The 27293-nt window shown below is 33.5% G+C and overlaps 1 protein-coding gene across 2 annotated transcripts in view; it reads right to left on the bottom strand.

Annotated features, from left to right (window-relative positions):
• Positions 1-27293, bottom strand: part of EDIL3 (EGF like repeats and discoidin domains 3) — a 410628-nt gene that overhangs the window by 84903 nt on the left and 298432 nt on the right. For both annotated transcript variants that reach the window (XM_063087348.1, XM_063087347.1), the window contains 3 exons: positions 17265-17420; positions 15772-15916; positions 11461-11645 (listed from right to left, as the gene is read on the bottom strand). In XM_063087348.1, the coding sequence (XP_062943418.1) occupies positions 11461-11645; positions 15772-15916; positions 17265-17420 (486 nt within the window). The remainder of the gene's footprint in view (positions 1-11460; positions 11646-15771; positions 15917-17264; positions 17421-27293) is intronic.

Consider the following 27293-nt stretch of genomic DNA (forward strand, 5'->3'; position numbering starts at 1 on the left):
CTCTAAATGAACATGTTTCAAACCACGAACAACCCATTTCTCTTTTCTCAAACTTCATTTTGCACAAGAATACAAGGATATTTGTTCAAAAGTGCATATTTCTGTACCCAACCCAGACCTAATAACATCAGAATCTCTGGGGATGGAATTTAAGACCCTGCATTTTCAGCCAGCCCATGCCAGCTGATTCTGATGCAGGAGGTCTCTAAACACTGAGAAAACAACTTTGACACCAACATGCAAGAAGATACAGGCAGCTGGTAGTGTGCTTTTCTAATTGAGAGCTTTAAAGCTGCTTTATTTTTAGAATTTTCCCTATTTCCCACCACAGAGCTTTGAGGCAGCTGTAGAAAACATATATATATATATATATATATATATATATGTATATATACATATATATACATATGTATATATACATATATATATATATATAGTGTTACATTCGAAAGTACTCTTAGATCCATTATCTTGTATTACACCTCCTCCTACATCATCAGGCATACGCCTAACAGAACAGATGGGTCCTGTGGTACTCAGGAAGGGCCATCAAATCCTACAGCTTTGGAGATTAAAACTCTATAGCGCTTCTCATGAAAGAAACAGAGGCTGAGCCTCTAATAAGTGGTAGGATGCTGGGAGAGGAGAGAAAGGTGGATCAGAGTTTAACTCGAGTAATAGTTACTCAATTACTCTTGCTTTTACTTCAGTCATTTATCTTAAACCCTCTTAATCACGTTTGACTTTGCTATTTATGTTGCATATATAATGGTAATAATAATCATATACAATTCCACAATGATAACTAATACAGTCTTAAATGTAATAATCACAATGTTTTATTTGTTTTTATTTTAAAACTACAAATCATGGTATAATAAAAAATAGAAACTCATTAATAATCGCTAGGTACATATCTCTTGGTTTTTCTCTTATGTTGCATAATCTTATATGAAAAGCTTTTTATCCATTTTTAGTAGCATAAACAAAATAGTGGTAATAGGCATATCAATGTATTTTATTGACTGAAAGAATGCCCACACACCCTGGTTCAAAAGACACTGAGCAAGCAGAAGAGAAAATAGATGGAACAAATGGAAATCAGAGACTATACTCTGACTTACTTAATGAGGAAAACCTGCAAGGAAAATAAAATAATGTTTCTGTAGTTCAGAGTTTCTGTTACTCAAGAGTGGTAAATGCTACAAAATGTCTATTGCTTATGTTTAGTGTCCCATTTTAATGTAAAACAGTCAATTTCTTAATATAGTTCAGTGCATTAAAGTTTAGTGCATGACAGTTACAAAAGCCTCACTCATGGTAACAGAGAGAACTTTACACTGCAAACATAGAGAAGGCATAGCCAAAGTATATGAGCATTTGCAGGAGAACAAACTATAGTTTATATAAAAACAAGTTTCAGTAATGATCCTCTGTCATTTCAAGTGAGAGAACAATTTTAAAAAATTATCAAATGAATTTCAACAAATGACTGAAAATTTTTAAACACTTGAGTGACAAATTGTGTACTGTTGTAAACTTCTCTAGCTAAACCCCTTAGTTCAAAGAAACCATTTCTCAGCAGGTAAAACTATTCACACGTTACTTTCCTTGCTTGGAGCGATCAATGTATGTGGCCCATTTTACTCATGCAGGGATTGACAGTTCTTCAGGTACATCTGGGCTAAGTTTAGCTTATGGGCAACATTCTGATGATGAAATGAAAATAATGCTTTGAATTCATTTAGATAATTATAAGTGCTTGGCTTGTACAGACATGAACATAAAACTGAAGAAATTTTTTGTGATATTGAGTAGTTCTATAACAAAAACAGAAGAATGTAGTCAATTGGAAAACCATGTTTCCAAGTAACACATACTTTGTATACATATTTTGCTGTATTGGAAAAATCATGTTGATGAAAAAGTTAGACTCCATTCTACATGATGTCAGTCACAAATAACCACGAATAAATGGTACTCAATGGAAAAGAGAGAAATTAGATTTTTTGGATCAAGTTCTTCCATTTACAGGATTAAGTCATATAATCTCTGCAAGTTGTTTTTTCATGTTTTGAGACAGAGCACTTTCCAAAAATAATGATACGCACCCAGACTATATAAGAATACAGTGAGAAAAATGATTAGAAAAGCCCTTTGAAAACAACAAAGTGCTACAGAAATTCAATTTAATTAATACACAATATTCCAAAGTGTTTCCTGGGGATATTAGGTGGCTATTTTTAAAAAGCACTTCATGATCAAATAAGTTTAAAAATTACCAAGTAAAAGAAAGTTAAACAAATCTCTGTCCTATAGAATTCTTAAGAGTCTTTACCATGTTATTATGCATATGAATGAGTAAGAATTGAAAAGAAGATACAGGATTTGCTAATATATTTCATTGCAAAACTGAACCTTTTTTTTTTTGAGCATCTCATGGAAACAGTGTTTTTCAGGGTACATTTTGAAAAACGCTGATAAAACTTATCATTTAGAGAGAAAGGGAACCTGTCTTGTTTTAAAGTATTACATTTTTCGGATGAAAGAGTGACATATATTATCCTAATTTTATTACTTTATCATCAGACAAGGAAGATAGGACCAAAGGAAAACTCTGGGTCTGTGGTCAGGAGTACCCAATTCTGTTAGTGGAAACATCTGAAGAAAACAAACATCTGGAAAAATAGACATTGTGCCTGCTAGGATAGCAGCTTCAGATTCATAACAAGGACCAGGAACCAAGAGAGCTACGGTTGGTGGAGAGCCTAAGACAGAGTCAGCCACGGCAGCAAGCTGGACCAGGTTACTGAGGTGGCGTCAGGCGGCCCCTTCAGAGCCAGGGCAGGGCCTGAAACTCCCAGAGATGAGTGTGGGCTGACGAGAAACAGCCAGCTAACCTTCAGAGGGCTGACTGGAGTTGGATGCAAAGCCAAAGAGTAAATAAACCAAGCAAGAAGGCCCAGGAAAGCTCACATGGAGAAGTGGGCACAAGAAGAGGGCGGTGAACACACATCAGGACTTGCAGAAGCACAAGGCAGGTCAAATGGGCGCAGCAGCATCCAGCGTTCTTGACTGACCTTCGGCAAGGAACTTAAGCACTGAGGTACTGAGGAAAAGCTTTGGTTGGCCTTGATAATGAGGTCACAATCTATCCCTGCCAACGAAATGTATATCTATTTTTCTTCTCAAATATAAACTAATTTCAGAAAGGAATTAACTGGAAGCTGTAGACAGATAGATGTGTCCTTAGTCACATCTTAAAAATCTCAGAGAAGAATCTGACCAAAGGTTAATACAGAAAAAGGGGATGGCAAAGGGAACTTACACTTTCAGGAAACACACTATGCTAGTGAATTACAAAGCAACATAAAACAAAGACACTAGAGATTTAAAAGTTGCTTCACTGAGGCTTGTTTTTCTTACAGAAATGCTAATTTTATTAATGAAAAAGGAGAGGAATGCAGTATTTGCTATAAATTTATTTCAGGTTGACGTTAGCTAGCAAATAAATACTTCATAAATGAGAGCTATCTGTAATCATGAATATCAACAAAAACTGAATTGCCTACTCATTAAAGCATCACTGGCTTTGAGGAAAAATTACAAAGGTCTCTAGGATAAACCAAAGCAACTGAACCAGGTGAGCTTAACTACAAGCAAGCCTGATGGACAAAACATCATTCTCTCAAATGTGGTGTGTGCACAGCAGATATGCCATTGGGTTGTGGGAAGAAAATATTAGAATTTTCATTCCTATTTCCTGTTTGTTTTAAATTTTTTAAAAAATGAATTTTCCAAATATTTAATATGTGTGTGTGTATTCAGTGTTCAGTAACACTGTAAAGGGTACACAATTCTTACAATGTGGAACCCCAAATTTACAGGGTAAGCTGGAGCCACAGAAGTTCCAGGAGCTATCATTCAAAATAAGATAAGTGACCCGAGCGATGCTGGTCAGGACCGGGTGATGAGAGGGCTTCCTGATCCAACAAATATCCCTTGGAAAAAGGAGTCACTTCACTCACTAAATGGTCTACAAAATACTGTGGTGAAAATTGTCACATGAACTTCCTGATATTTGTTGAGTCCCTTTTCACTACTGACTGGCTGTGTAATATTTAGCAGGCTTCCCTGACTCTATAACCTCATTATAAAACAAACAAAACTTAGCTCACTGAGAAGACTGTTTAAAAAACTAAATGAGATCACCAATTAAAATTGATTCCAATTTTATTTGAAAGGCTTTACAAATGCTCATATTATTTGAAACAGTATTCCCAAGTTCTAATTTTACTCATTGTCATATTTTCAACTCATATTTTTAGAAGAGAACAGTTACCATTCTTAAACCTATAATTCTTTAATAGAAAGATAACTAATATGTCACAAATGAAAATTCATTTGCATACAAAGGAATCGGGAGTCATTTAATTCTCATTATCATACAAGCATGAATGGGCCTGCTGTGCACATACAATTCTTATAAATCCTGTTGTTCAGTTTTCAATGGTTTCAAATACCACTTATAAGAAAAAGCATCCACCTTCCTACATTTCTCCTTATTGCTTTTGGAATGTTGAATCCATAACAATTAGAGCATCAGTAATCATAAATGCAGGCAGACACAGTGCCAAATATATCTTTCAGTTCCTTTCATCTCGCATTGTGTTTTGCTTTGACAGGTGACTCAAAAATATTTATTTAAATTTAAAAAGTATGAAGTCATTTAGAATAACTTGTAAACCACAAAGCTTCCATCCAATTTTATGTACCACCGGGGTTTGTCTTTCCAAGGCCGTACACTGTGTCTGAACCTGATCTACTCCTTACTGCCACTAACAACTATACTTTGAGTATTTTTCATAATTTTATATATGTAAATGCTTATGTATTAGTACTTAATAAGGGCTTAATATGTCTTATGGCAAACGAAGAAGAATTCATATTTTTAAAAAGTTATTTCTAGAGAGACATAACACTAACCCCCCAAAATGACTCAAAACTAGAATGAATGGATGGAAAGTTAAGGGCCATATTTGGGGTATCAAATAGATAAGCTATGCGATATATAAAAGTTAATTTTTTTGAAGGTTCATTTTAAGGTTAGATGGCCATATCTGTACAAATTATTAAGTTATATGATGTCTATTTGTTAACTTCATACTCATGCTATATTACAGAGAAATCAGTGGTGGTCCTGATGATTTTCTAATTTCTTTGGATTTGACCAATCATCAATGAGATACTAGAATCTTAGCGGAGTGAGGATTTTTAAAAAGATAAGGTAGTCTGGGGCTGGGGGTGATCTTTTTTGTAATATCTCCATTTTAGATTAAAAAGAAAAATAACTGAGTCCCACAGTATTGATGTCATTTGTCAGCCCTCAAATCCAGACTTCTGGATTTCAAATAATGCACTCAGTATACTACATCGATACTGGCTGCACTTTTCTTTGCTCTATAAGTACTTTCTATCCACATGTCCTATTCAATTTTGTTTTACTTATTAAAATTTTTTTTCTAATTGGATAGTGGGGATTCCCTTTGACATCATAAAATCATAAACATTTTAAAGATGATTTAAAATACAAGCAAAGTATGGGTAGCCTTCGATTCATTTAGTATACTCCAAAATATATCAATATTATGAAAGAATGGAAGATGTTTCACAATCATACATAAAATAAGTTTCATCTATGATCTTTTTCAGATATTTGTAGATCAACCCTTCATATAGGGTACACTGTTTACTATATGTGAAATACTGGAATTGAAAATCAGAATACTCCTTCATATTGATAATAGTTTCCTGGGGGCCTCACTATAACTTGATCCTTAAAAAACTTTCCTTCAAATCCTCTGTAAATAAATTGTCCAGAGGGTAAGAAAATATAATAACTTTAAAAATGTTATGAATTTTATGGCTAGAATAATCCCTTTTAAAAATCTGAAATGGACTAAATTAAATAAGGCTTATTTAATTTGAAAGCTTAAATTCAATCGCATTCTTACATATTTTCACAAAATTAGCATTAAAATGTAGCTCTGTAGGGTTAGATGCAATTTGACAAAGGTCAACACTAAAATGTACAGTCTAACAACTCAATTGATTCTACTAATTTGGTTGAAATACTATGCAGACTACCTTAAATTAGTAAATGTCCTGTGAAATGGACCAAAAGGTCATTGCTTAACTGACATTGTGACATTTTCCTTCCTGTTAGTCATTTATATTATGTAATACTTTACAAAATCTGAAAACATGTTAGTAGATTTAATTATGGACAGTGAGTTATCCATATTCTATAGTCACCAACAATAAGGCAATGGATACATATACGATGTATTTACTACAAGTGAATTTGTGATGTCTTACTTTAAAATAAGTTTTTAATCAGTTGAAGTTAATTCTTAGAGTACCTCTTATTTGGTTCCATGCATAATACCAGAATGAATCACTATATTTCTTCACAGTTTATCAAATTATCATTACTAATACCCCTGCTCCTGATACAATACGTCATTAACATCTCAATTTTGTGCTGAATTTCAATGATTGTCTAATCTGAGTATAAATAAAAAGGGAATTTATTCATTCTGTTGAAAGCCAGTGACAATAGACACAAAAACACATAACTATTCCTGTGAGATTACAGCTTTGGTAAAGAAAACTGGCAAATAACATAGTATTCATTTGAAGTTATTAATACTTATTATTACTACTTCCAGGTAAAGAAGCCTGGAATCTGATGCTACCTAGGTAAAACATTTCAAAACTTTGTTTGCCAATGCCAATTTATGTAATTTATTGATACTTCTTACAGTTTGCAACCGATCTAACAATATATTACTTTACATTTCATTTTAGTTATTGGAAATTCCATTTTGGAGAAAGTGAAGAATGTTTATGCAAATATTCATTTTTGACTGTAATCGTGGTGTCAAATTATGCTCTCCTGAGGTAACACAAGCCATCAGAAAGAGAAAGAAGGGCTCTATCTATTTCTGGGTACCTACTGTGTGTTTCCTCTGTTCTGTCATTTGTTTCATTTAATCCACACAGAAGATAATAGTCTGATTCTAAAAAATGTCAGTAAGTTAAATGCCACTTCATTTTTATAACAAGGATAAAATCTAGTCCAACCATGTGTTAGAAATGTCCAACTAGGGCCGAGCCCGTGGCGCACTCGGGAGAGTGCGGCGCTGGGAGAGCGGCGACGCTCCCGCCACGGGTTCGGATCCTATATAGGAATGGCCGGTGCACTCACTGGCTGAGTGCCGGTCACGAAAAAGACCAAAAAAAAAAAAGAAATGTCCAACTATTAGTCAGGAATGATTGGCTTAGGGTCTTTCAATTTAGGTGTTAGATTTTTTGACAGGAAGAAAGATCTAACCTTCAGGAAGCTTTTGGAAAACACATTGGTAGGGCTTTTTGCTCAAAGTTTTGGTTACATTTTAAAGTTTTTGAGAACATCATACACTTCAGAGTAATGGAACATTCTTTCAGAGGTCAGAGAAATGCCTCTCACTTAGGACTGCCTGTGGACTTACATTTTTGCCATATTAAGATAGGAATAGCATAATGATGTCTTGATTAGCAGTAACTCAAGGAAGCTGATCAGTTAGGTGTGATGATTTCTAGAAAATAACATAAGACCATTTGCTTCAGAAGTTCCAGACATTTTAATCTTTTAGAAGAGACTGGAAGAAACATTAGAGTAATAACAAGAATAAGTTGTTAAAATAGTATTTGAACACACACAAATTCCTAAAGGGACACATAAAAATTCCTGTGGATATATCACAATTAGGCATAAGGATATTTTTTGTGGCTTCATTTATAACAATGGTATTTCCAGATATTATCTTTTGGTTTTAGAAAAATCTATTAAACAGAAATAAAACTCTCTTTATTAAAGGGTTACAGTTTTAGTTGGCATATAAAAGAAATTTCTTAAAAAATCAATTAGCAAGAGATTGATAGTGAAGGAACAGAATTTAAATGGCATGCTTCTCATCTGAAGAACTATTGCTCAGAATTGATGCATTTTAGTTAAAAATACAACTAAAGTTTATAATTTTAGAAAACTTTAAATTTATAAATAAATTCAGAATAAAATTTGACCTCTGTATCAACAACTCAAAACCAAAAATACATTGTCATCTATAAAAATGTTAATATTATTTTCAACAAAAAAATGAGAATAACAATGTGCAGTTGAAGAGATTATATTCTCTTGAGGGGAAAACTAAAAGTAGTCAAAATTCTGGAACTTTTTCTTCAATAATGTCAGAAAAGAAAAAAAAATAAAGGGAAAGACGCCAATTTACTTTGCCTTGGAGATTCTGAATATATTTTGACACAACAAAAATTAGACATACACAGGAGGAAATGGTCCTTGAATTGACAGAAAATCTGTCATCAACAGAATGTATCAATTTAATCATGCAAGTGACTTGAAGAAGACAGCTGAAAAGCCATTTTCAACAAAGTGATGGATGAAGGTTTATACTGAAGATTACACTGTGATTCATGTAAAAATATTTTATTTTTATCTTTCTTAAGAAATTTGCAATTGGCAATCTCTTTATGTGGATATTTCTAGAGTCTACCAGCCAATCTGAGTTACTTATGGGATATAAAATATTTTGCCTTATTCCGTACAGCTTTATGAATTACCAATAATATTAGCTATATCCAGTTAATCTGATATATGACTGGAATATTTACAATTTAAAAAAAATTAACGAGTCATAAAGAACAAGTTTAACTTCACCATTGTCGAGTCTAACAAACAAAAGAAAGATTTTCCATGGTTTCTTTAAAGTAAGAACTTGAAAACTTTATGAGGCCTATGTAGTATAAAAATTGAGTTTCTGTATTTAAAAAGGTCAGTTCTTTGATGTGAGATTTCAGATTTCTTTTTTAAATATTATTTATTTATTTATTTTATTATTATTATTATTTATTTATTTATTTATTTATTTTTTGTCTTTTTCGTGACCGGCACTCAGCCAGTGAGTGCACCGGCCATTCCTATATAGGATCCGAACCTGCGGCGGGAGTGTCGCTGCGCTCCCAGCGCCGCACTCTCCCGAGTGCACCACGGGCTCGGCCCATCAGATTTCTTTTTTAAATATTATTTAAAATTTTGCGAATATGTAGTAATTGATCTCTTAAATTGGGGATCAATTTATGCACTGGATAATTCCAAATTCATAACTGGAATTATTCTCTGAACAAATCATTCGTTCATTCATTCATTCATTCATTGTACAAATCCTTGTGGAATGCCTCCCATGTATCAGGTTTTGTGACAGGTCTTTGGTGAGGTACTGGACAACAAGTTGAGAAAATCAACAAGACAGGCATGATCTTAGCCCTCCTGAAGCAAACAGTTTAGCATGAAAACATAGTTTCCAATATAGTGTGATAATGGTACAGTGAGAGAATTACAGAGGACATAATAGTATATGGAAGAAAAGTTAAGAAGTCAGTCAGATGTGGGTAGGAAGGAGCTGGCAGCAAAGCCTTCCCAGAGGTAGGTACATCTAAACTGTAGCTGAAAGATTTAAATACAGAAGGCCAATAAGGTGGTGGGAAAAGTTATTTTTGCCATTTTTTCTCTCTGGGAAAAAGACATTAATAAAGAAACGGGAAAAGAGAGATTAGTGTTTGGTTTGAGAAAATGAAGCAAATTTAGAAGAGTGTGGCAAGAGGAGAAATGGGCTAAATCGTGCAAAGATATTTAGGCTATATTAAGGAATCTGCACTTATTCTGAGGGAGCAATTCAAGGGTTTTAACCAAGGGAGTATGAAAATCATATTTCCATTTTAGGAAAAAAAACCCCCCTACTATTTACAACTTGAGAAATAGATTTGGAGAGAATAAGACCAGAAACAGTAAAGCAGGTTGAGAGGCTTCTGCAAGAAACTTAGGTAAAAGTGAGTAGTAGCCTGGATCATGGAAGTGGCGGTGGGGTGGTGAGAAGTGAAATAATTTTAGGCTTCGTGAATCCTTCTTATTAGTATTTGAAATTATCAGTACTTACTAAACCAGTTAATGAGAGTGCATGGAGCTAGTGAAAGAGACCTTAGCAGGAAGGGTGGCCTGGAAAGGACACTGGGGAATATCAGATAGGAGGATGGAGGAAAACAGAATATGGTGTCATGGAAGTCAAGAAAGGGAATATTTTAAGAAAGAGGTAATGTCTTAAAAGCATGAACACTGTGTTGCTCGCTCATGTGTCATCACTATTCATTGTGTTATGTGATGCTTCACAGGTCCATCACAAATAAACATTTGTTAAATTAATGATTTAATTTAATATGCACTACTACGTATAAGACAAGGACATCGGGTTGGTGCTGGAATGATGTACAAAAAAAACATACTCTGTACCTTCAAAAATTTTATAAAATAGTCATTGGAGAAAGACATACATAATTATCTATAATGTGTGGTAGCTAATGAAAGAGCTCAATACAGCTTTAAGTCAATAAAGATCCAGATAGATAAGGAAAGTAAAGAAAAAAGTGAACATTTCTAATTGTGAGAATAAGAAAAAGTAATGCCAAGTAAAGAAAAGACTGAAAAGGGAATGTTATAAATTTCAGGTGACCTGGTAAAAACAGTTTCAGATTTGTCAAATCTGGTTTGGTGAGGGGTGGCATTTGCTATTTTAATTGTCTTCATGATTTCCAGGAATACAATGAATTACCACAGTTTTTAAACTCAAGGATGCAGAATAAAAATCAGCAACAGTAGGACTCACATCTTTAAAATAAAGGGACCTCGTTATGAAATTGAGCTGTTTTATTTTTCTTCAGCACAGAAGACATTAACAAATTTGTGCATACTTAAAAGTACTTCACAAATAAGTACATTTCAAGAAGATTGTTTTAAAAAGCACTGACTGTAACCTTACTTCACTTGCAAATGGTCGAGACTGCAGTATCTATGCTTTCCTTCTGTAAGCAAGCTCTGTTAGGAGAATGTAATCAAATTGCTCCATTGCTTAGCAACCATAGGTAAAGAGCTAATATATGTCATGAGTCATGATTCTATGAGAACAATCTGCAGGTCATTGGCATGATTTCAACACCCTTTGGATTCCTGCTGTGATGCTTTCAAAACCAATATTAACACAAAGCATTAGAATAGATGAGAGTTAAAATGCAAATGCTCTCATAATTGATCAATTGACCTATGCACAGTGTAATGTGGTACGATCTGCTGCATCAACCTGACAGTAGCATCTATCAATCAACACCACACCAAAAATAGCCCACAGACATGGCTTCAGAAGGAATTTCTGTTTTACCAACTTAGTCAAGCCAAAGATGAAGGCACACTGAAAGTAGTTGCAAGGTAAGCACTCCGACATTTACCTAGCCAACAGGAATGCTTCTAAGGAAGAGGAGAGGAGGGTGATGAACAGTTTTGGAAAAGTTTACCTGTAACCACTGTGACTGGTCATTGTGGCCAGAGGTCCAGGCATTCACTTTGCCTTGCTTGTCCAGTCGAGCTTTCCTTGGTTCCCAAGTGAACATGTCCATGTTGAGCGTTCTGAAGACGCTGGAAGCAGTGATTTGATAGTCTTGTATATGTCCTGATTTCATACCCAGAGGTTCAGAACAGCCTGAAAGAAAATGAGAAGGGCTCCATGAGAAAAATAATTTATCAGCCTGGAACTTTTCTGTGTTCATTTTTGGATAGGCAAGGGAAGATTAAATATAATGTTATTCGTTTCCCCAAAGAGAGAGCATCTAAATTCAAAATAAGATAGGCTATAATCAGAAATAAATCTGGAACAAAATTGAAAAACAAGATAGTCAATTCAGGCTATTTTGTCTGAATATACTTCAGAAAAATTGAAAACAAGACAGACGATTCAAAGTACTTTTCTGTGATAGATGATTTTGCAAAATGAAAACAATGCTGAAATGCTCTCTCCTGTCTCATTACTGGGAGCCTCATGACTGTTCTCTAGTTTTCAACGGTTTCAATGTGAGTTTAAAAATGGGACATTTTCTCACAAAGTATTTTTAGTTTTCTTTTATTTGTTTTCATAATACTGCAAATGAAAATTCCCTCAATACAAAGTCATTTTCACAAACTGCTCCACTCTTATATGTTAAACTGGACAGCACTTTATTTTCTAAGAAATATCTGTTAATCTTTATCACTGATTCTTATACACCAACAGGGCTTCTTCTGGAAGGCAAGAAGCTAATATTTACTCAGTGTATACTATGTGTGAGGCACTGTGCAGTGTAGAATTTAAACTAACAGATAACAAAAGAAAACAAGCAATTTCTAGCAAAAGTCATTACTAGACAAACCTTTAAATAAATTCTTATATTTCAATCATACTCAATACCTCTAGTGTTTGGATATTTTTGGAAGATTCTCAAATCTCTCGCATATATTTTCAAGTTTGATATGGTGCAAAATTTGGGTTTGCTTGAAACTAAAAAACTCATATGTGTATGTTTACACACAATTTCCCAATCTTAAATTATAAGTGTGACAGAATTCCATTTACAAAGTTCATAATAGGAAGCATGATTCTATCATCATATTAGCCAGTGGCTAAGTCTTCCATGTGTAAAATTGTTGCATTTTGGCCAAGAAATTCACAAAGCAAGTTTGATTATCAAGGAGGCAAAGGCAAAAGAGGAGACTTCTCCAACCAAGTACTTTTTCCTCATGCTCTACTGGTCCCCACTTACTAGCTATGTGGCCTTGTACTTGTTATTAAACTATTTTGTACTTCAGTTTTCTCATCTGTAAAATGTTGATAATAATAGAAACTACTTCAAAAAAGTGTTCTAAGAAATTAGATAATAAATATAAAGTACTTAGAAATAGTGCTGGCATGTAGCTAGCATTCAGTCAGTGTTAGCTATTTTTATAATTTCTGTAAACTTATTCCAACAGATAATATTATGTCCCCAAATAGCAGGATATCAGTGAGTGCTGAAGAATATCCTATGCTTGGGTGCAGCTTTTAAAACAAGACCATTTTAAGTCTAGGCATTAAGAGAGGTGGTTTAGAACTCTTCATTGATAAATAATACTTAACTACAATTAATTGCTTTCTGTCTTGGTCAATCTAGATTACTTTCCCTTCTAGAGTACTCCCTTCTTGAAGTCCTCCATGTTTGCCTTCACCTTTACCTTCTAGGAAACACCTATCTTATGTGAACATGTCAAAAAATGACATGGAGGGTTTCAGCATAGAAGATATATCTCCTAAGTGCCATAATAAAGATAGTTCTAAAATCTAAATATAAATTCTGAGTAAAAATGTCATAACAAATCTCAAAGATTCTAGAAAGTTCTAACAGGCATAATGGCACGCTGTTTATTTTCAGGCAGTTCTAAGGTAACATGGTTGTATGTAATAAAGACTTCTGACTTGTTCTTCGATCCCCATCCCCACCTTGCCAGCCCCTGAAGTCTTTGTAAAACTCAGCTTGGTTTGCAGAAGACATACAAGGCAAAAGGAAAGGTAGTTGTTTCTCTCCTCTTGAGAGAAATAATATTTGAAGTATTGGAGACAAAAGAAATGCTCAAAATAAAGGCATTTCTTTAAAATGCTCAAAGTAAAATGCCTTTTAGTCCTAAAATCCATTTCATACTCGCTCTCTCTGTTGTCTAGTATTTAGCCCAGAAGTGCTAAATAATTATTTCTTCAAGGAATGGATGAATATTTCTCCTCTAATTATGGTCATGATATATTTCATTCCAAACATCTTAAGTCATAGCTCTTTCAGAGAATTTAGGAGATGTTCTTTTCAGGTCTGAGGAGAGATTAACTGATCTTCTAGGCAGGCTGAAAGAACTTATAACAGTTTATTGAATACAACAAGGAAGCCTTGGGCTTTACAGTGTTGCAGTGGATTGTGGGAAGTAGTTTGGTACATTATATTAGTGTTTATTTCCAAGTGCTATAGCTGAACTTTCTGCCAATGTGCCTCACACCATCAATTTCACTTCTCATCCATATGGTTTCATGCATATCAATTAACTCTTTTTCTAGTGTAGGCAGCACCTAAACAACATAAAGTTTTAACAATAAAATTGATATTTCTATACTGAAGTGCCCTAGCTTTTAAAAGCATCCATTGGGAGATGCTTTCTGCATGCAAGCTCAAAATCAATTCATAGGGTAGGGAGATGGGGCACTGCTTCTTTTCGAGAATATAAAATCTGTAAAGTGTCGGGTATAACTTCTTGTAAAGATTGGAAGTAAAATATATTCACACTGTAGGGTTGTAACTAAGCCATGTATGAGAGACTGACCCTCATGAATCAAAAGACTGAAAAATTGGGGAAGTTGATGTTAAGCAAGCAAAAACCGTGCAGCTTTCAGCAGACCTCCTCATATTGTGGCTTCCTCTTGATTGCTTTATGATGAATGGCTTAGGGATGACACTGGCCTTTGGTGATATAGTGACATGTAATACAAACACTGCATGGCAATAATTCTGCTAAGATTTACTGGCAGTCTGTAGGCTAGTTCAAATTACCAAAATAAGGAAAAGATCTCTGTTAGGGTAATTAATGGTACTCAAACCATATGTTGGTTAAATAGAATAAGAAAATATAGTTCTCAAAATAGGTTGACTCGTCTGGCCAAATTACTCTAATTTCTTTAAATATAATGTGGTTTTTAAAAACTGGATATGAGAAGGAAAACAGATATAAAATACACACTTTAACCTATAGTCAACCTCCTGAAATGAATAAAAAGCTCAGAGTTGTCTATTTGCAGGGACTTATTCTCCTATTTATAACTAAATGGTATTACTTTAAGTTTGGTAAAGATTTTTTCATACTTCAAGATTATGCTAAAAATGTGGGGCACACATGTACTTTTAGTCATTTTCACAGTTGTTTGAACAAAATAATTTCAGTCCACTGTGGCAAAGATAGTTTGTAAATTTTGATGCCAGAAGTATAAGAACCACCACCAAAAATACAACACAGTGAAAGCCCACACGTGATTTTCTGTTTAGTTCAGAATATAGCTATATTGGAACCGGACCACTGTGAGATCCCCATGTCAGGTCTTCATCTTTCTATCTAGCATGGATGCTCCTGGCGGACAAGCATTATTTAACTTTGAGTCTGTTGATAGACGATCCTTGAGTAGGATACGCACTATTTGTACAATAAGCATGTTGCTAGCTAAGAATGACCCAAGAATACATTCATGGTAATAATCTTAGTATTGAAGTATTCTCCCCTTGAGAGAAATGATAAATTTACATGTTTCATAAAACCTAAAAAAATCCAAACAAACAAAAAAACAAGCCAAGTTCTTATGGTAGATGGACAAAGACAAAACTTATTTTTCAGTGCCATATAGTCTAAACTTTGCTGTAATTTATGAGGTCAGGCAGATTCAAGTTCTTACTGAACTTTTGTTGCAAAACATAAATCATAGTTACTACCCAAAACAATGAGAAACATTTAAATTTGGCAAGAATTTCACATGAGAATTCCTTGTACTTTCTTTGACCTCTCAATAAAATACATTACTCTTTCTACACTAATCCTACTCTGTAGCATGTTTTAGAATCTGTTTATCCTACACATAAGACACACAGTTTCTCACTGAACCATGCTCTAGACATTGGGTAGCAGAAATAAATTTCTATGGGTGTTGAAAATGTGTAGGTTGATAGTAGGCTGCACACGAACATGCTTTTTGTTTTCTTTTAACACAGTAGAGACATAGATAACATGAGACCGACCTGATAGTTCACAGCCAAGAAGTTCCATTCGCAAAGTGCAGTGTCTTCGACAAACCTGGGGGTAGAGTCTTACATATTGAGCTTTTATGGGTGGTGTAAAAGAGTTAGCATAGGGCGTGTTGTTATCAACATTTCCACGGAACACCTGTGTAACGACATAATGCAGAATTTAAAATTATTAATTGCAACAGCTTCTTTACCTATTTTCATAAATTGACCTTATACCTTACCCAATGTAATCCTTCAAAGATTGGATTAAATAACTTGGGAGCCTGGAGCATTTAGGAAGCACCTTGTCTTCAGCAGTGAATATAAAACTTATAGATAAAATCCTAATTAAAGTTATAAACCACTGAGGCCAATGGCATAATCTATATCCCACTATGATGGACTTCTCAAGTTTAAGGCCAGTTCTTCAGATCCAAGGAAATGCCTCTCTCTCTCTTTCCTTTTTTTTGGGGGCGGGAGGGGGGCTGGAAATGGGTAACTTAAATCCTTCACCTTAATCTGGGCCTGTCTGTTCATTTTACTACTTAGTATTTATACTTCTTTTGGTAGGAACCAGTCTTCCTTCATGCGTCCTGATCATTAGTCTCTCTAATGCTGTGATCAGATTTATGTTGCTTTAGGTTTTGACTTATCAAGATTACATCTTTATCAATCAATCCCATATCATTGGATAAGAGACTTATATTTCATTATATATCTCCCCAGTGAAAAACTGTTTCCCTGTAAAAAGCAAATACTAAAATGTGTCATTATTAATTCCTTTAAACCTCATTCTTATTTTATTTTTATTTAACCTGATAATCAGATAACCTTATTTAAATTCATTTAAGAGGGTAATTTTAAAAATCTTCTATAACATTTATTACAGTCTACTCTCATGCTTGGTTTTAAATGGAATGATCTGTGGTCCTAATAATTTCAAAATTAAATTTTATGTGGAAGAATTAATAAAAGAATTTGGAATATCCTGAGAAAAGGCAAAGGAGATGTGAAATATTATATCAGTTTCCTTTAAAATATTTTATCCTGCTTAATAACAATTACATTTTTTCAATATGAAGTACATAGACATATACATCTTTTCTATCACTTGGTACTTTTCTTGTTATTTAAAATAATAGCTTTGATCAGTAGTTATTTGATTAAGGAGAGTGCTAATCTGTAAAAGCAGTAACAATAAAATCAAAAGCTGACTATTGTAAAATAAAGCTTAATCATCATACATAAGACTATGCTAAACTTGTGACAAAGTATTTCTAGGACGACCCACAAAATTGGAGAAAATCTTAAAGGTCAGTCACCTTAACTTTCTAACCTGGAGAAACTCCTACTCCCTTCACCCCACTAGTCCAATTCAAAACAAAAGCATCAGAAATTTATTTTCAATAACATGAGGCTTCTTCTGAAGACTCAGTTCTCATCTGATAATCAGTGATTATCAATGGGATTTTACTTTTCAATTGAGTAGGTTAAGTCAGTCTTACCATGTCTTCATTGGTGCCTTTCACTTTGTACATTGCCCAAGTCTTTCCATCATTACTGTAAGCAATTTTGTAGGATTTTATATACTCTGGACTTCCAATCCGCTTGGCTCCTTGGGTAATTACACCAGTAACTCTCATTTTTCTTTGCAAATTTATCTGAAGAGAGAAAGCATAATCAACAATAATCTCATTGCTTTCAGGATAACAATACTGACAATATTGATTTTGGAAATGGAACATTTCTATGTAATAGTATAGATTTAAAATAATATAAAAAGCTACTAGTTTTCTTGTACTTTTTTCCAGATAAATATTTAAAATAGGTATATGTTAAGTTTAGTTTCAAAATCTCTCTCTGTAATGGAATCTTTGTCTTTCTTTTTTTTTTTTAAGTAAAGCAATATTTGTTGCGAACAGGCTTTGAAAGGGACAAAGTGCCCCCAAAATGTAAGTATAGAACACATAATTGGTTATGAAACGCAGATGTGACCTAGTAAGCTGAAAAATGGGAATATTTTCTTGTCAAAATAATCTGTGTCATTACTATGAAACTCTAATGTCAACATAACTGTTAATGTATCTCAACTGATTTAGGCTTCAAGAAATTTCCATTTAAATTAAAAACATGAAAATATCACTGAGGTCTGTGGGTAGAAGCATAATAAAAGGTAAGGGCAACAATGATGACAAAAGCAAAAACAAACATAAGTATCTCTAGTTTCTGAATCTTTATACTGCAGTCTCTGCTGCGGGTTGTGGGAGTACACAACGGTCACGCAGGGCATTGGAGTTTCACCAAACAGCTGCTTTCTCTTCCCTTTGTCATGTGGAGACTTTCTAACTGTTATTTTCTCTCCATATTTTCTTCCCATTCCAAATCTCTTTGTAACAGTTTGCTGCAGGAGTAATAGACATCTAATAAAATTTTTAAGATTCTTTTTACATTTAAATAGGGATCACTTTTTAGCACATAACATGCAATAATTAAGTTAAATCTTACTATGTAGGAAAAGCTTTATTCATATACAGTAAAAATTAAAATTTGTCCCATTCACTTTTAAATGCCTCTATGATATCTATAAAATCTTAAACTTAGTAGAAAGGTACTGCTTCAATGTTCTTGATAAATTGCTATGAAACACTCCCTCCACCAATACAAATCAGATAAATTTAAAGGTCTCATAAATTAAGTGAGTAATTCAGAGACTATATTCCAGAGAAAACCAGAAAACCTTCGGATTCATGTAAGTGATTAGAGTTTTTCTATTCTACAATGGGACTTTGAGAGTTAACATTTGAAATGGTAGAGGACGTACATTACAAAACCAGCCCTTCTATACTCACTGCTTCTGAGTTTCCCAAAGTCTGTCTTCCCTCTCTGAACATCTTGAGGTCCTCACCCAACTGCTGCTCACAAGACAATTCTGTCTTATGCATAAATAAAACATGGAATTTTAATAAGTTTAAGAACTGGGGTGGGGTAGTCCCCAGGCTCTAACTGTGTGTACACACCCCTTTCACTTTTACAACACAGACCTTATAAATAACATTTTTGTTTTAAATTTCTGGGTCGATGGTCCCTTTTTTCCCCAACAATGCTGAATGGATTGCTTCAGATATCCAATTTTGTTTTTCTCATTTCAATGCTTATACATTAAATAATTACAAACATGATTACATTTTAAGTGTGATTCTTGTCTGGAAGCTTAAAGAGAATATTTCCAATGAATGTAGATTTTTCATACTATTCATAATATTTATCTACATTTATCTCAATTAGTTCTCTAAAGATTGATTTTGGAGTTTCAACTGTGTAATTTGGAATAGGGAACTTCTGAAAGACACTTCATTTCAGTATGTAAGGCAAATTAGCACATTGCTGTGGAAGAGCAATATTCTTTGGGTATCTTATATGTTGATTCTTTTCATTTTTTTAATCTGAGACTTTTCATAGCCTAAACCTTCCCAATACATGTGACATAAACAGTGGGCACTTTGAATCATGTTCCCCCTATTTTGGAAGCCAAGCTACACATTTGATATTGCTGAACATTTCTTTTTCAATTATCTTTTATCTCGTTTCGATTATCTTGTTTATACCTCTTGTAGTTGGCTAAATTATCTCTGTTAGAGTTTTGGCTGAGGAGCTATACACTAATTTTCTAAAGCTTAAATTGTAGAAGTATATCAGAATCAATAAATAAAATCTGAGTTCATGTTTCTCTCTAAATCATTAGAAATGATGTTTTAAAAGATTCCTATTTAATCCAATATTTAGAAGCTCTGAATATATATTTTAGAGAGACAGAAGTTCAGATAGTAAAGTATCACCGAACTCTAGTTTTAATAAGTATTTGTAATTAAATATCAGTGCTGATCTCATTAAATACCAAGTAGAAACCAAAAAAAAAAATTTTATAGTATACAGGTTCTGGAATCACTAAGTTTCAGTAATTACCAAGTTTTTGACTTAAGATTTCTCATGTATCTAGCACTTTTAAGCTTAGATAATAATGGATTCAATATAAAGGGGCTAAGATTTCACCTTTATGGTCACACCTAAATTTAATACCAGGAATCCATGTTGCTGTAAGAAATAAACAAAGTTTGGAGAAAGGCTATAGCATAATTTTAAAAACATCTCCACTACAACTACATCCTTCAAGTAATCCCCTTTTTTCCATTCCATTCCAACATTATTTTGTGATCTCTCTGTAAAATAACAATGGCTAAAATGTGACCTGAAGTTTATTCTGCCTGTATGAACCATCCCAGACACTATGTTAAAGATCTACTGGGGATTGCATTGGAAATTACTAAATTACTCTCTGTGAGCCTTATGGATGCTTGGATATACAATAAATTATTTTTATTTATGTATCTGGACTCAAGGAAATTATTGTTCCACTAGGTGGTACCGGTCCATGGTGTGACCATAAAAAAACAAAAGTGCGTGTTAAGATATTTTGAGGGAACTGTGTCCCATGCATGAATGTAAATGTGAAGAAGTATAATATAGATCTAGAGTTTGTCCTAGAACCTATGTTAAGACCAGGCAAAAGGCAGAAAAGGACCAGTTGGGTTTCAGTCCTGGTTTTGTCACTTCCTACTTATATAGTCTTGGATAATTTGTCTAAGCTTTTGAAATTTAATTTCCTTCCTTGTAAAAGGAGTTTTAATAGAATTATTATATGTGAAGATTATGTGATATTTGCATGTAAAAAATGCAGCAACATCTGCCACCTAGAAAACTCTTAGACCATTTGCTTTTAGATTTTTAGTTTTTGGTTTTTAAAATGGAAAGAAGCAGTCCTTTTCTGTCTTCTGCCCTTAACCACTTAATATTAGCGATGGACTTGGAGAGCTATATTTATAAGAGCTGCTAATCATATGAGTAATAACCACTTGAAGATAGTTTTGCAAACTTCCAAAGCTATGTATTAATTAGAAATTTAGGGCTACCATGATTGTGTATGTGTGTGTACATGTATGTATGTCTGTGTGTGTGGGGGGGGGTGGTCTAAATTTAACCGTTAGCTTCAACATGGAAGGTAAGAGAGAAAATTTATGGGTTCTTGACAAGATATCAACTACATGGGCTACTGGCCCCCTCCCCTGTCCCAGCAAGATGCTCTGGGACAAAAAGTTACTGAGCAGGCTCTGAGATTTATCAAAACTCTAACACACAAAAAAAGATGGGAAACCTTTAGTGTAACAGGAGATTTTGAGATCCCAGTATATGTTTATGTGTCTAGGCTGCACGGAGGGAAACTCCAAACGCTGATAATGGGAATCAGACTTGGGAAGAACTTTCTAGATGTGTCATTTCTCATTCTCATTTTGCTTGTCTGGGTACTTCCTGATCTACCCAGTTCCAGCCCACCACCAGTGAGAGGCAGTGGTAAAATGTGGAGCTAGGCTGGAAGGGGAGTCTGTGTCACTAGCAGGCTGAGTTTTCACCCTCTGTACTGCATATTCCTAGTTTACAGACCAATGAGGTAAAACAGAGTGACTCAGATCTCGGCAAGAGTAGTGACTGGGGCAGATGAAGTCTTCTGCAAGGAGAGGAGAATGTAGGCTTGAGTCACAAGGCACCTCTCTACACCAACTCAACCCACCTGGAGTAGCTCAAGGTGGTAGTGGTGGTGGGAGGTGTTTCACTCTTCCCTCCAGGTACATCACTAGTCAAGATATTAATAACAAACTCACTGAGTAATGCAAGCACCATGATCAAAAGAAAGAAAAAAAGAAAAAAAAAAAGACAACACAGAATTTATACTAGAAAAATACAAACTAATAGAACTGTCAGGTTTAAAACCTTCAAATTAAACAAAACAAAACTAAACAAAAAACCTGAAAAGATTTTTTTTTAAAGGGGTGGGGGGATTGAAAATAAGACAGAAATAGGTATATAAATAAGAACCAATTGGAGATATTGGGTATGAAAAATATAATTGTCTAAATAAAGTTCCCTGTAGAGTGGCTTCAACAACAAAGAAGCAAAGAAACACAGTTGAAGAATAAACTAGTGAGCAAGAAAGGGTTATAAAACTCTTTCCAGAAGGCAAGGGGACAGGTACAGAGACTGCCCGTATTGGCAGATGATATAACAATTGACTCTGAAAATTCAAGAAAAGCAAGCATAAATTAAAAAGTTCTGCAAGTTTGTGTTATGTAAGATCAACATTTAATCTATATCAGCAATTATCAACTGAAAATTTAATACACCAAATTAAAATAATGTGATACTGGCACATGTACGGACAGACAGAAATAGAACAGAAGAAAGAATCAATAAATAGACCCCAAAATGTAAAAATCTTTTGGACATAAAATAGAAGATACTTAAATCAATGGAGAAAAGACAAGAGTATTAAATAACTGGGTTGAAACAATTTGTTAAACATTTAAAATGAATAAATTCAGATCAATATTTGTTATCTATCCCAGAATAAATTCCAGGTAAATTAAAAACCTAAATGAAAAAATAAAGAAACCACAGAATGACCAGAGGAAATTATAGACAAAAATAGTCTGAGAGATGAAAATGGCTTCCTATTTATGACACTAGATTTAAAAATGTTATTACATTAAACTAAAAATTTCTCTAACATAAAAAGCAAAATAAAGTCAAAATACAAATGTTAAATGGGAATTAATCTTTTACAAATCACGTCATAGCAGAGGACTGATTAATCAAAGAAATTAGGAGATCTTACACATCGATAGGTAAAACACAAATAACCCAATAGGAAAAAAAAAAAAAAAATGGGTGAAGGATTTGGTTAGCAGACTTGAATGAAAATGCACTTTGATTTTAAACATATGAAAAGATATTCAATCTCACTCATGACATACATAAAATTAAATCTACGCCAAGTTATCATAACACACCTATTGTGAGCAAAAACCAAAAAGTTTGACTACACAACATTAGCAAGAACGCAGAGAAATAGGCATGCTTATACATTGCTGGTGGGAGTATAAATGGCGCCATCTTTAAAAAGGAAAACTTGGTTACATGAAACAAAATAACAAATGCACGTTCTCTTTAACTCGGCAATTCTATTCTAGGAGTGTAGCCTATAAGTACAATCACACATAGGTAAATTGTGGTAGGTGCAAAGTTGTTCCATGCAGTACTGTATACAGTAGAACATAATTTCCAACAACTTAAAATGTCTATGTAGGGGTCTAAGTAATTTCACTATGGAAAAGTCCAGAAGATGTTTTTTTTTTCTCAGTTGTAAAAGAATAAGAATGAGGGTGGGAGGGAGAGAGGAAGGGGTGGAGTGGTGGGTGGGGGGAGAGAGTGAGAGATGTTATAGCATAATCATTTGGAGGAGCACTAAGACTTCAGCAACAGGTGATGTATTGCATACTCCCCCAAAATTTAAAAAAAAAAATTAAAGGTTTTTATTCTACCTAAATTATCACAGGTAAAGTTCATAGAAAGGGGACAGCCTGTGAGAAGACATTTGCAATGTTAAAAATTGGCAGGGACTTATTTATTATACTAGTTCTCAAACTTTTTGGTCTCAGGACTTCTTTATCGTCTTAAAAAATTTTTAAATCTCCTAAAACTTTGAAATCTCCTAAGAGCAAGTACACACACACACACACACACACACACACATGCACACACCACTGTGGGTTATATATATCAACATTTATTTTCTTAGAAAAGAAAACTGAAGAATTTTAGAAATATCTATTATTAATTCATTTAAAAACAATAATAAACTAATTATTTGTTATCTTAAGAAGCATATTTTTATGAAAATAATTATGTTGTCCTCAAACAAACAAAAATCTACTAAGAAGGAGGGGTTATTTTATATTTTTGCAAATCTCTTTAAGATCTGACTTAAAAGAAGACAGGTTCTCATATTTGTATCTGAATTCAATCTATTGCTATATGTTGTTTTGGTTAGAGTACATGAAGAAAATCTGGCTTCATACAGTTACGTAGCTGGAAAAAAAAGGAGTATTTTAATAACCTTTCCAGATAATTGTGGATATTCTTCAATACCACACCAAAACTTGAAAAGTTTGTTCTTTCAATTTTAACAAAAGTAGTTTCTTAAATTTTAGTTGCTGTGTGGAATCTGAAATCTACCAATGAACTTTTCATATTTGTTATATTAAAATTCACTGGTCTATCTTGCAGTTTGAAAGGATCATTTTTGTAACATCATGAGTTGGTCTTTTGGAAAATATTGACTCACTGAGCTATGGGAATTCTCTAAGTGGTGACCCATTTTATGATATAATATCAAAAATCTTATTAATTAGTGTCACCATCAATTTCATCAGAAATGTTTTTATTCATTAAAAGCTATCAAGCTCACATTGGCAGTTACAACTTTTACAAAATTCTAATTTTCACTTGAAATTTCTAATTTTATCACTAGCAACAAGTACTGTCAGCTGTTTTCCTTGATGTGGCAGGATAACTTTGTTCATTTTCAGAAAATCTCTGCCTAATATATAGGTGTAAATAGCTATAGTTTGTCAGTTGTTCTTTGAAATTAATATAATGTTACAATAAAAGGGGAAGGGAATAGTTCATCTCAAAACTTACACTACCTCACCAGTGCTTTTCCTGGAGACAATGATCACACTTCTTAATTCTCACTTCATTGCACAAAATATTAAAGATGTAACAAGGACTGGCATTTCATAAAATTAATTATCATTACTGCTTCATCAAGGACATTCTTAAATGAATTGGATATTCTTTTTTTATTCCTACATGTGCATGATGAAGATGAATACAAAGCTGACTAGTACAGTCACTGTCTTGATTTGTGCTAAAGCACTAGCAGTTTCACTCACCATTGCTTGTGGTATCACTGCAAATGTTAGTTCTGTGCAAATGGCAAAGATAGTTTTAGAAACATTATGGAAATAGTGTTGACCTGTGAAACTCCTAAATGGGTCTTTGAGACACTCTGGCTCCTCAAAGGATATGTAAATTGGACTTTCAATTTTGAATCACTCGTCTGAAACAATTTTTAAAAAATTACATACATACATACATACACATACACACACATCTCAAAGAGATAAGGAAACAAATACAAAATGAAGCAAAAGACAGTAAAAGGCAATTCAAAGAAAAGGAAATGGTGACAGCTAAACCTTCACTACTAATTAAAGAAATGGAAATTAAATAAGGAGATAGCAATGTCCAGCCACCAGAATGGCAAAACCAAAGCATTAGATAATATCAAGTATTGGTGAACTATTCTGTTACTGATGGTAGGAGTGCAAACTGGAATAGTAATTTCCAACTCTATTCCTGGATATTTTTCTCTGAAAAAACTTTTGCATAAGTGCTCAAGGAGAAATGTGTATACATATTTATCATAAATTTTTTATGTTAGCAAAGAGGAGCAGCTTAAGTAGATATCCCCAGAGGAATAGAGAATTCAAATATAAAATGTATGTGTGTGTGTGTGTGTGTGTGTGTGTGTGTGTGTGTGTGTGCTCTTTCACAATAGATATTCTCTAGAAACAGAAATGATGAAACGAATTTACACATGGCTATCCAAAAAACATAAGAATACGTAAAAAATAAAGAGCAGAATGAAATACACAATACCATATATGTAAACTTATAACACAAACATTATTATATAATATCATGTACTTCCCAATAATTCACTTGTCTCAAAAAACATAGGGAAAGTGAAATGAAAGTTTCCATATCAGCTCTATTAGGCTGGGTTCATATAAACTATGAAGAATGAGAGAAGGTGGGAAACAAGTAACAATTTAGTATCAAATGGGAAGATATCTTTCTCAGACAAATGATAACAGTGTGCCTTGAAATTAGGAGGTGTATCCTTAAATCAGTGCTGGCACACGGTGTCTTCAGTGGGGGAAGGGATCAGTAGTTCTTCCCATTTACTCCTCTACTCTCAAGGAAAATGACTTAAGTACGGTCATCTGATGTAATAGCACAGTTACCTACAAAAGTATTTTCAGACACTTATTTTCTGGTATAAAATATAAAACATTGACATTTCAAACATGCTTATAATGTACTAACATACTTGAAATTACTTATGGTTGTATTTAAGCAAAAGTTTTAACAAGCAATTAGCTTTAAGAACACTGATTCAGAACTTATTCTGAACAACTTAGGAAAATCAAGTTATAATCAAACACTTAGTGGTCATTTACTGCATGATTACTGAGGCACATGCAGAAGCGGCAGTCTGTGAGTTGCTATATATAGAGTGCTGTATACATGTACACACAGTACTTCGATAATAATGGTACTCTATAGCAATCATGCACACAAATATGTTTTAAAAATAGATAGAAAAGCTAGGCAATTTGTTTGAATTGACTTGATTGCTAATGAATAGTGATTTTTGAAGTACTAACTTCTTTTTAATGATAAGGGCTGTGGATTACTATATAAATAATAAAAGCTACTAGGTAAAAGATTAAGTAATAGAATAATCTGCAAGACAGGATGAGTCTGGTATATGTTCCATCATTATAAATGCTAAAAATATAACATGAAGCAATTTGCTGTTACTGTATTTAAGATATACAATTGCTTAAACTAAAAGAGCAAATTGTATAAGGAGAGAAAAGATCAAACTTTTAACTTGGTCTTTTAATTAAGAGACCACCTTTTAATTTCAAGAAAAGAGTATTCCACTTCAGCATCTGAGCATCTGAGCTGTCTTTATATTGAATTAAACATATTATTTTTCATGTGATTATTATAAAAATGTCTGATTGCAGACAATTAGAACACCCCAAAATTTTAAATTGTTATTATTCATGATTATTTCATCTTAACATAAGAGGTTTTTTTTTTTAATTCAAAATATTCTAACATTTACTTTTACATATTTGTGGGGTACACTGTGTTGTTTCAATGGTTTTCTTAGAGTAGATAGCATAGTTGTACCTATTAGTCAACCACTTCTCCTTTTAAATTTAACAATTTAAAAAATTTAACAATTTAAAAATTTTAACTATTTAAAAATTTTCATGGTTCTTTCATCTTAACATAAAAGATTGTATTTTTATATCCTAAACATTCTACCTTTGATGGTGATGCAAGAAGTCATGTATTCAATTAGAATTTTTTTTTTTTAAGACCAAAGATCTTGAAGTACATGAATTTGGATATTATTTGAGATTTCCAGATAATAATTTTGCAATGATGGTATTTAAACTATTAAATTTGTAGATATGATCTTTTTCTATCCACAATATTGTGCATAATCAAACTCATTTAAGAATTATAGTACTGTGACATAATAAGATATACTCGTATATATTTGGTTTCTGCTTCTGGTTTCTGAGACAGAGATGTGGTAGGAGAATCATTTGTTCTGATATCTGGTCTTTTGCCATGATTCTTGACAGAGCACTGTAAGACCTTTGTAATTTTCTGAATGATAGGAGCATCTGACATAGAGCTAAATCCCTTGGAATTTCCTTGATGACCAGAGCATCTTCTGAGGGGATTCTTGGTAGCCTCATCATGGGTGCTGG

Source organism: Cynocephalus volans, chromosome 2, assembly GCF_027409185.1.
Source record: "Cynocephalus volans isolate mCynVol1 chromosome 2, mCynVol1.pri, whole genome shotgun sequence".
Classification (NCBI taxonomy): Eukaryota; Metazoa; Chordata; class Mammalia; order Dermoptera; family Cynocephalidae; genus Cynocephalus; species Cynocephalus volans.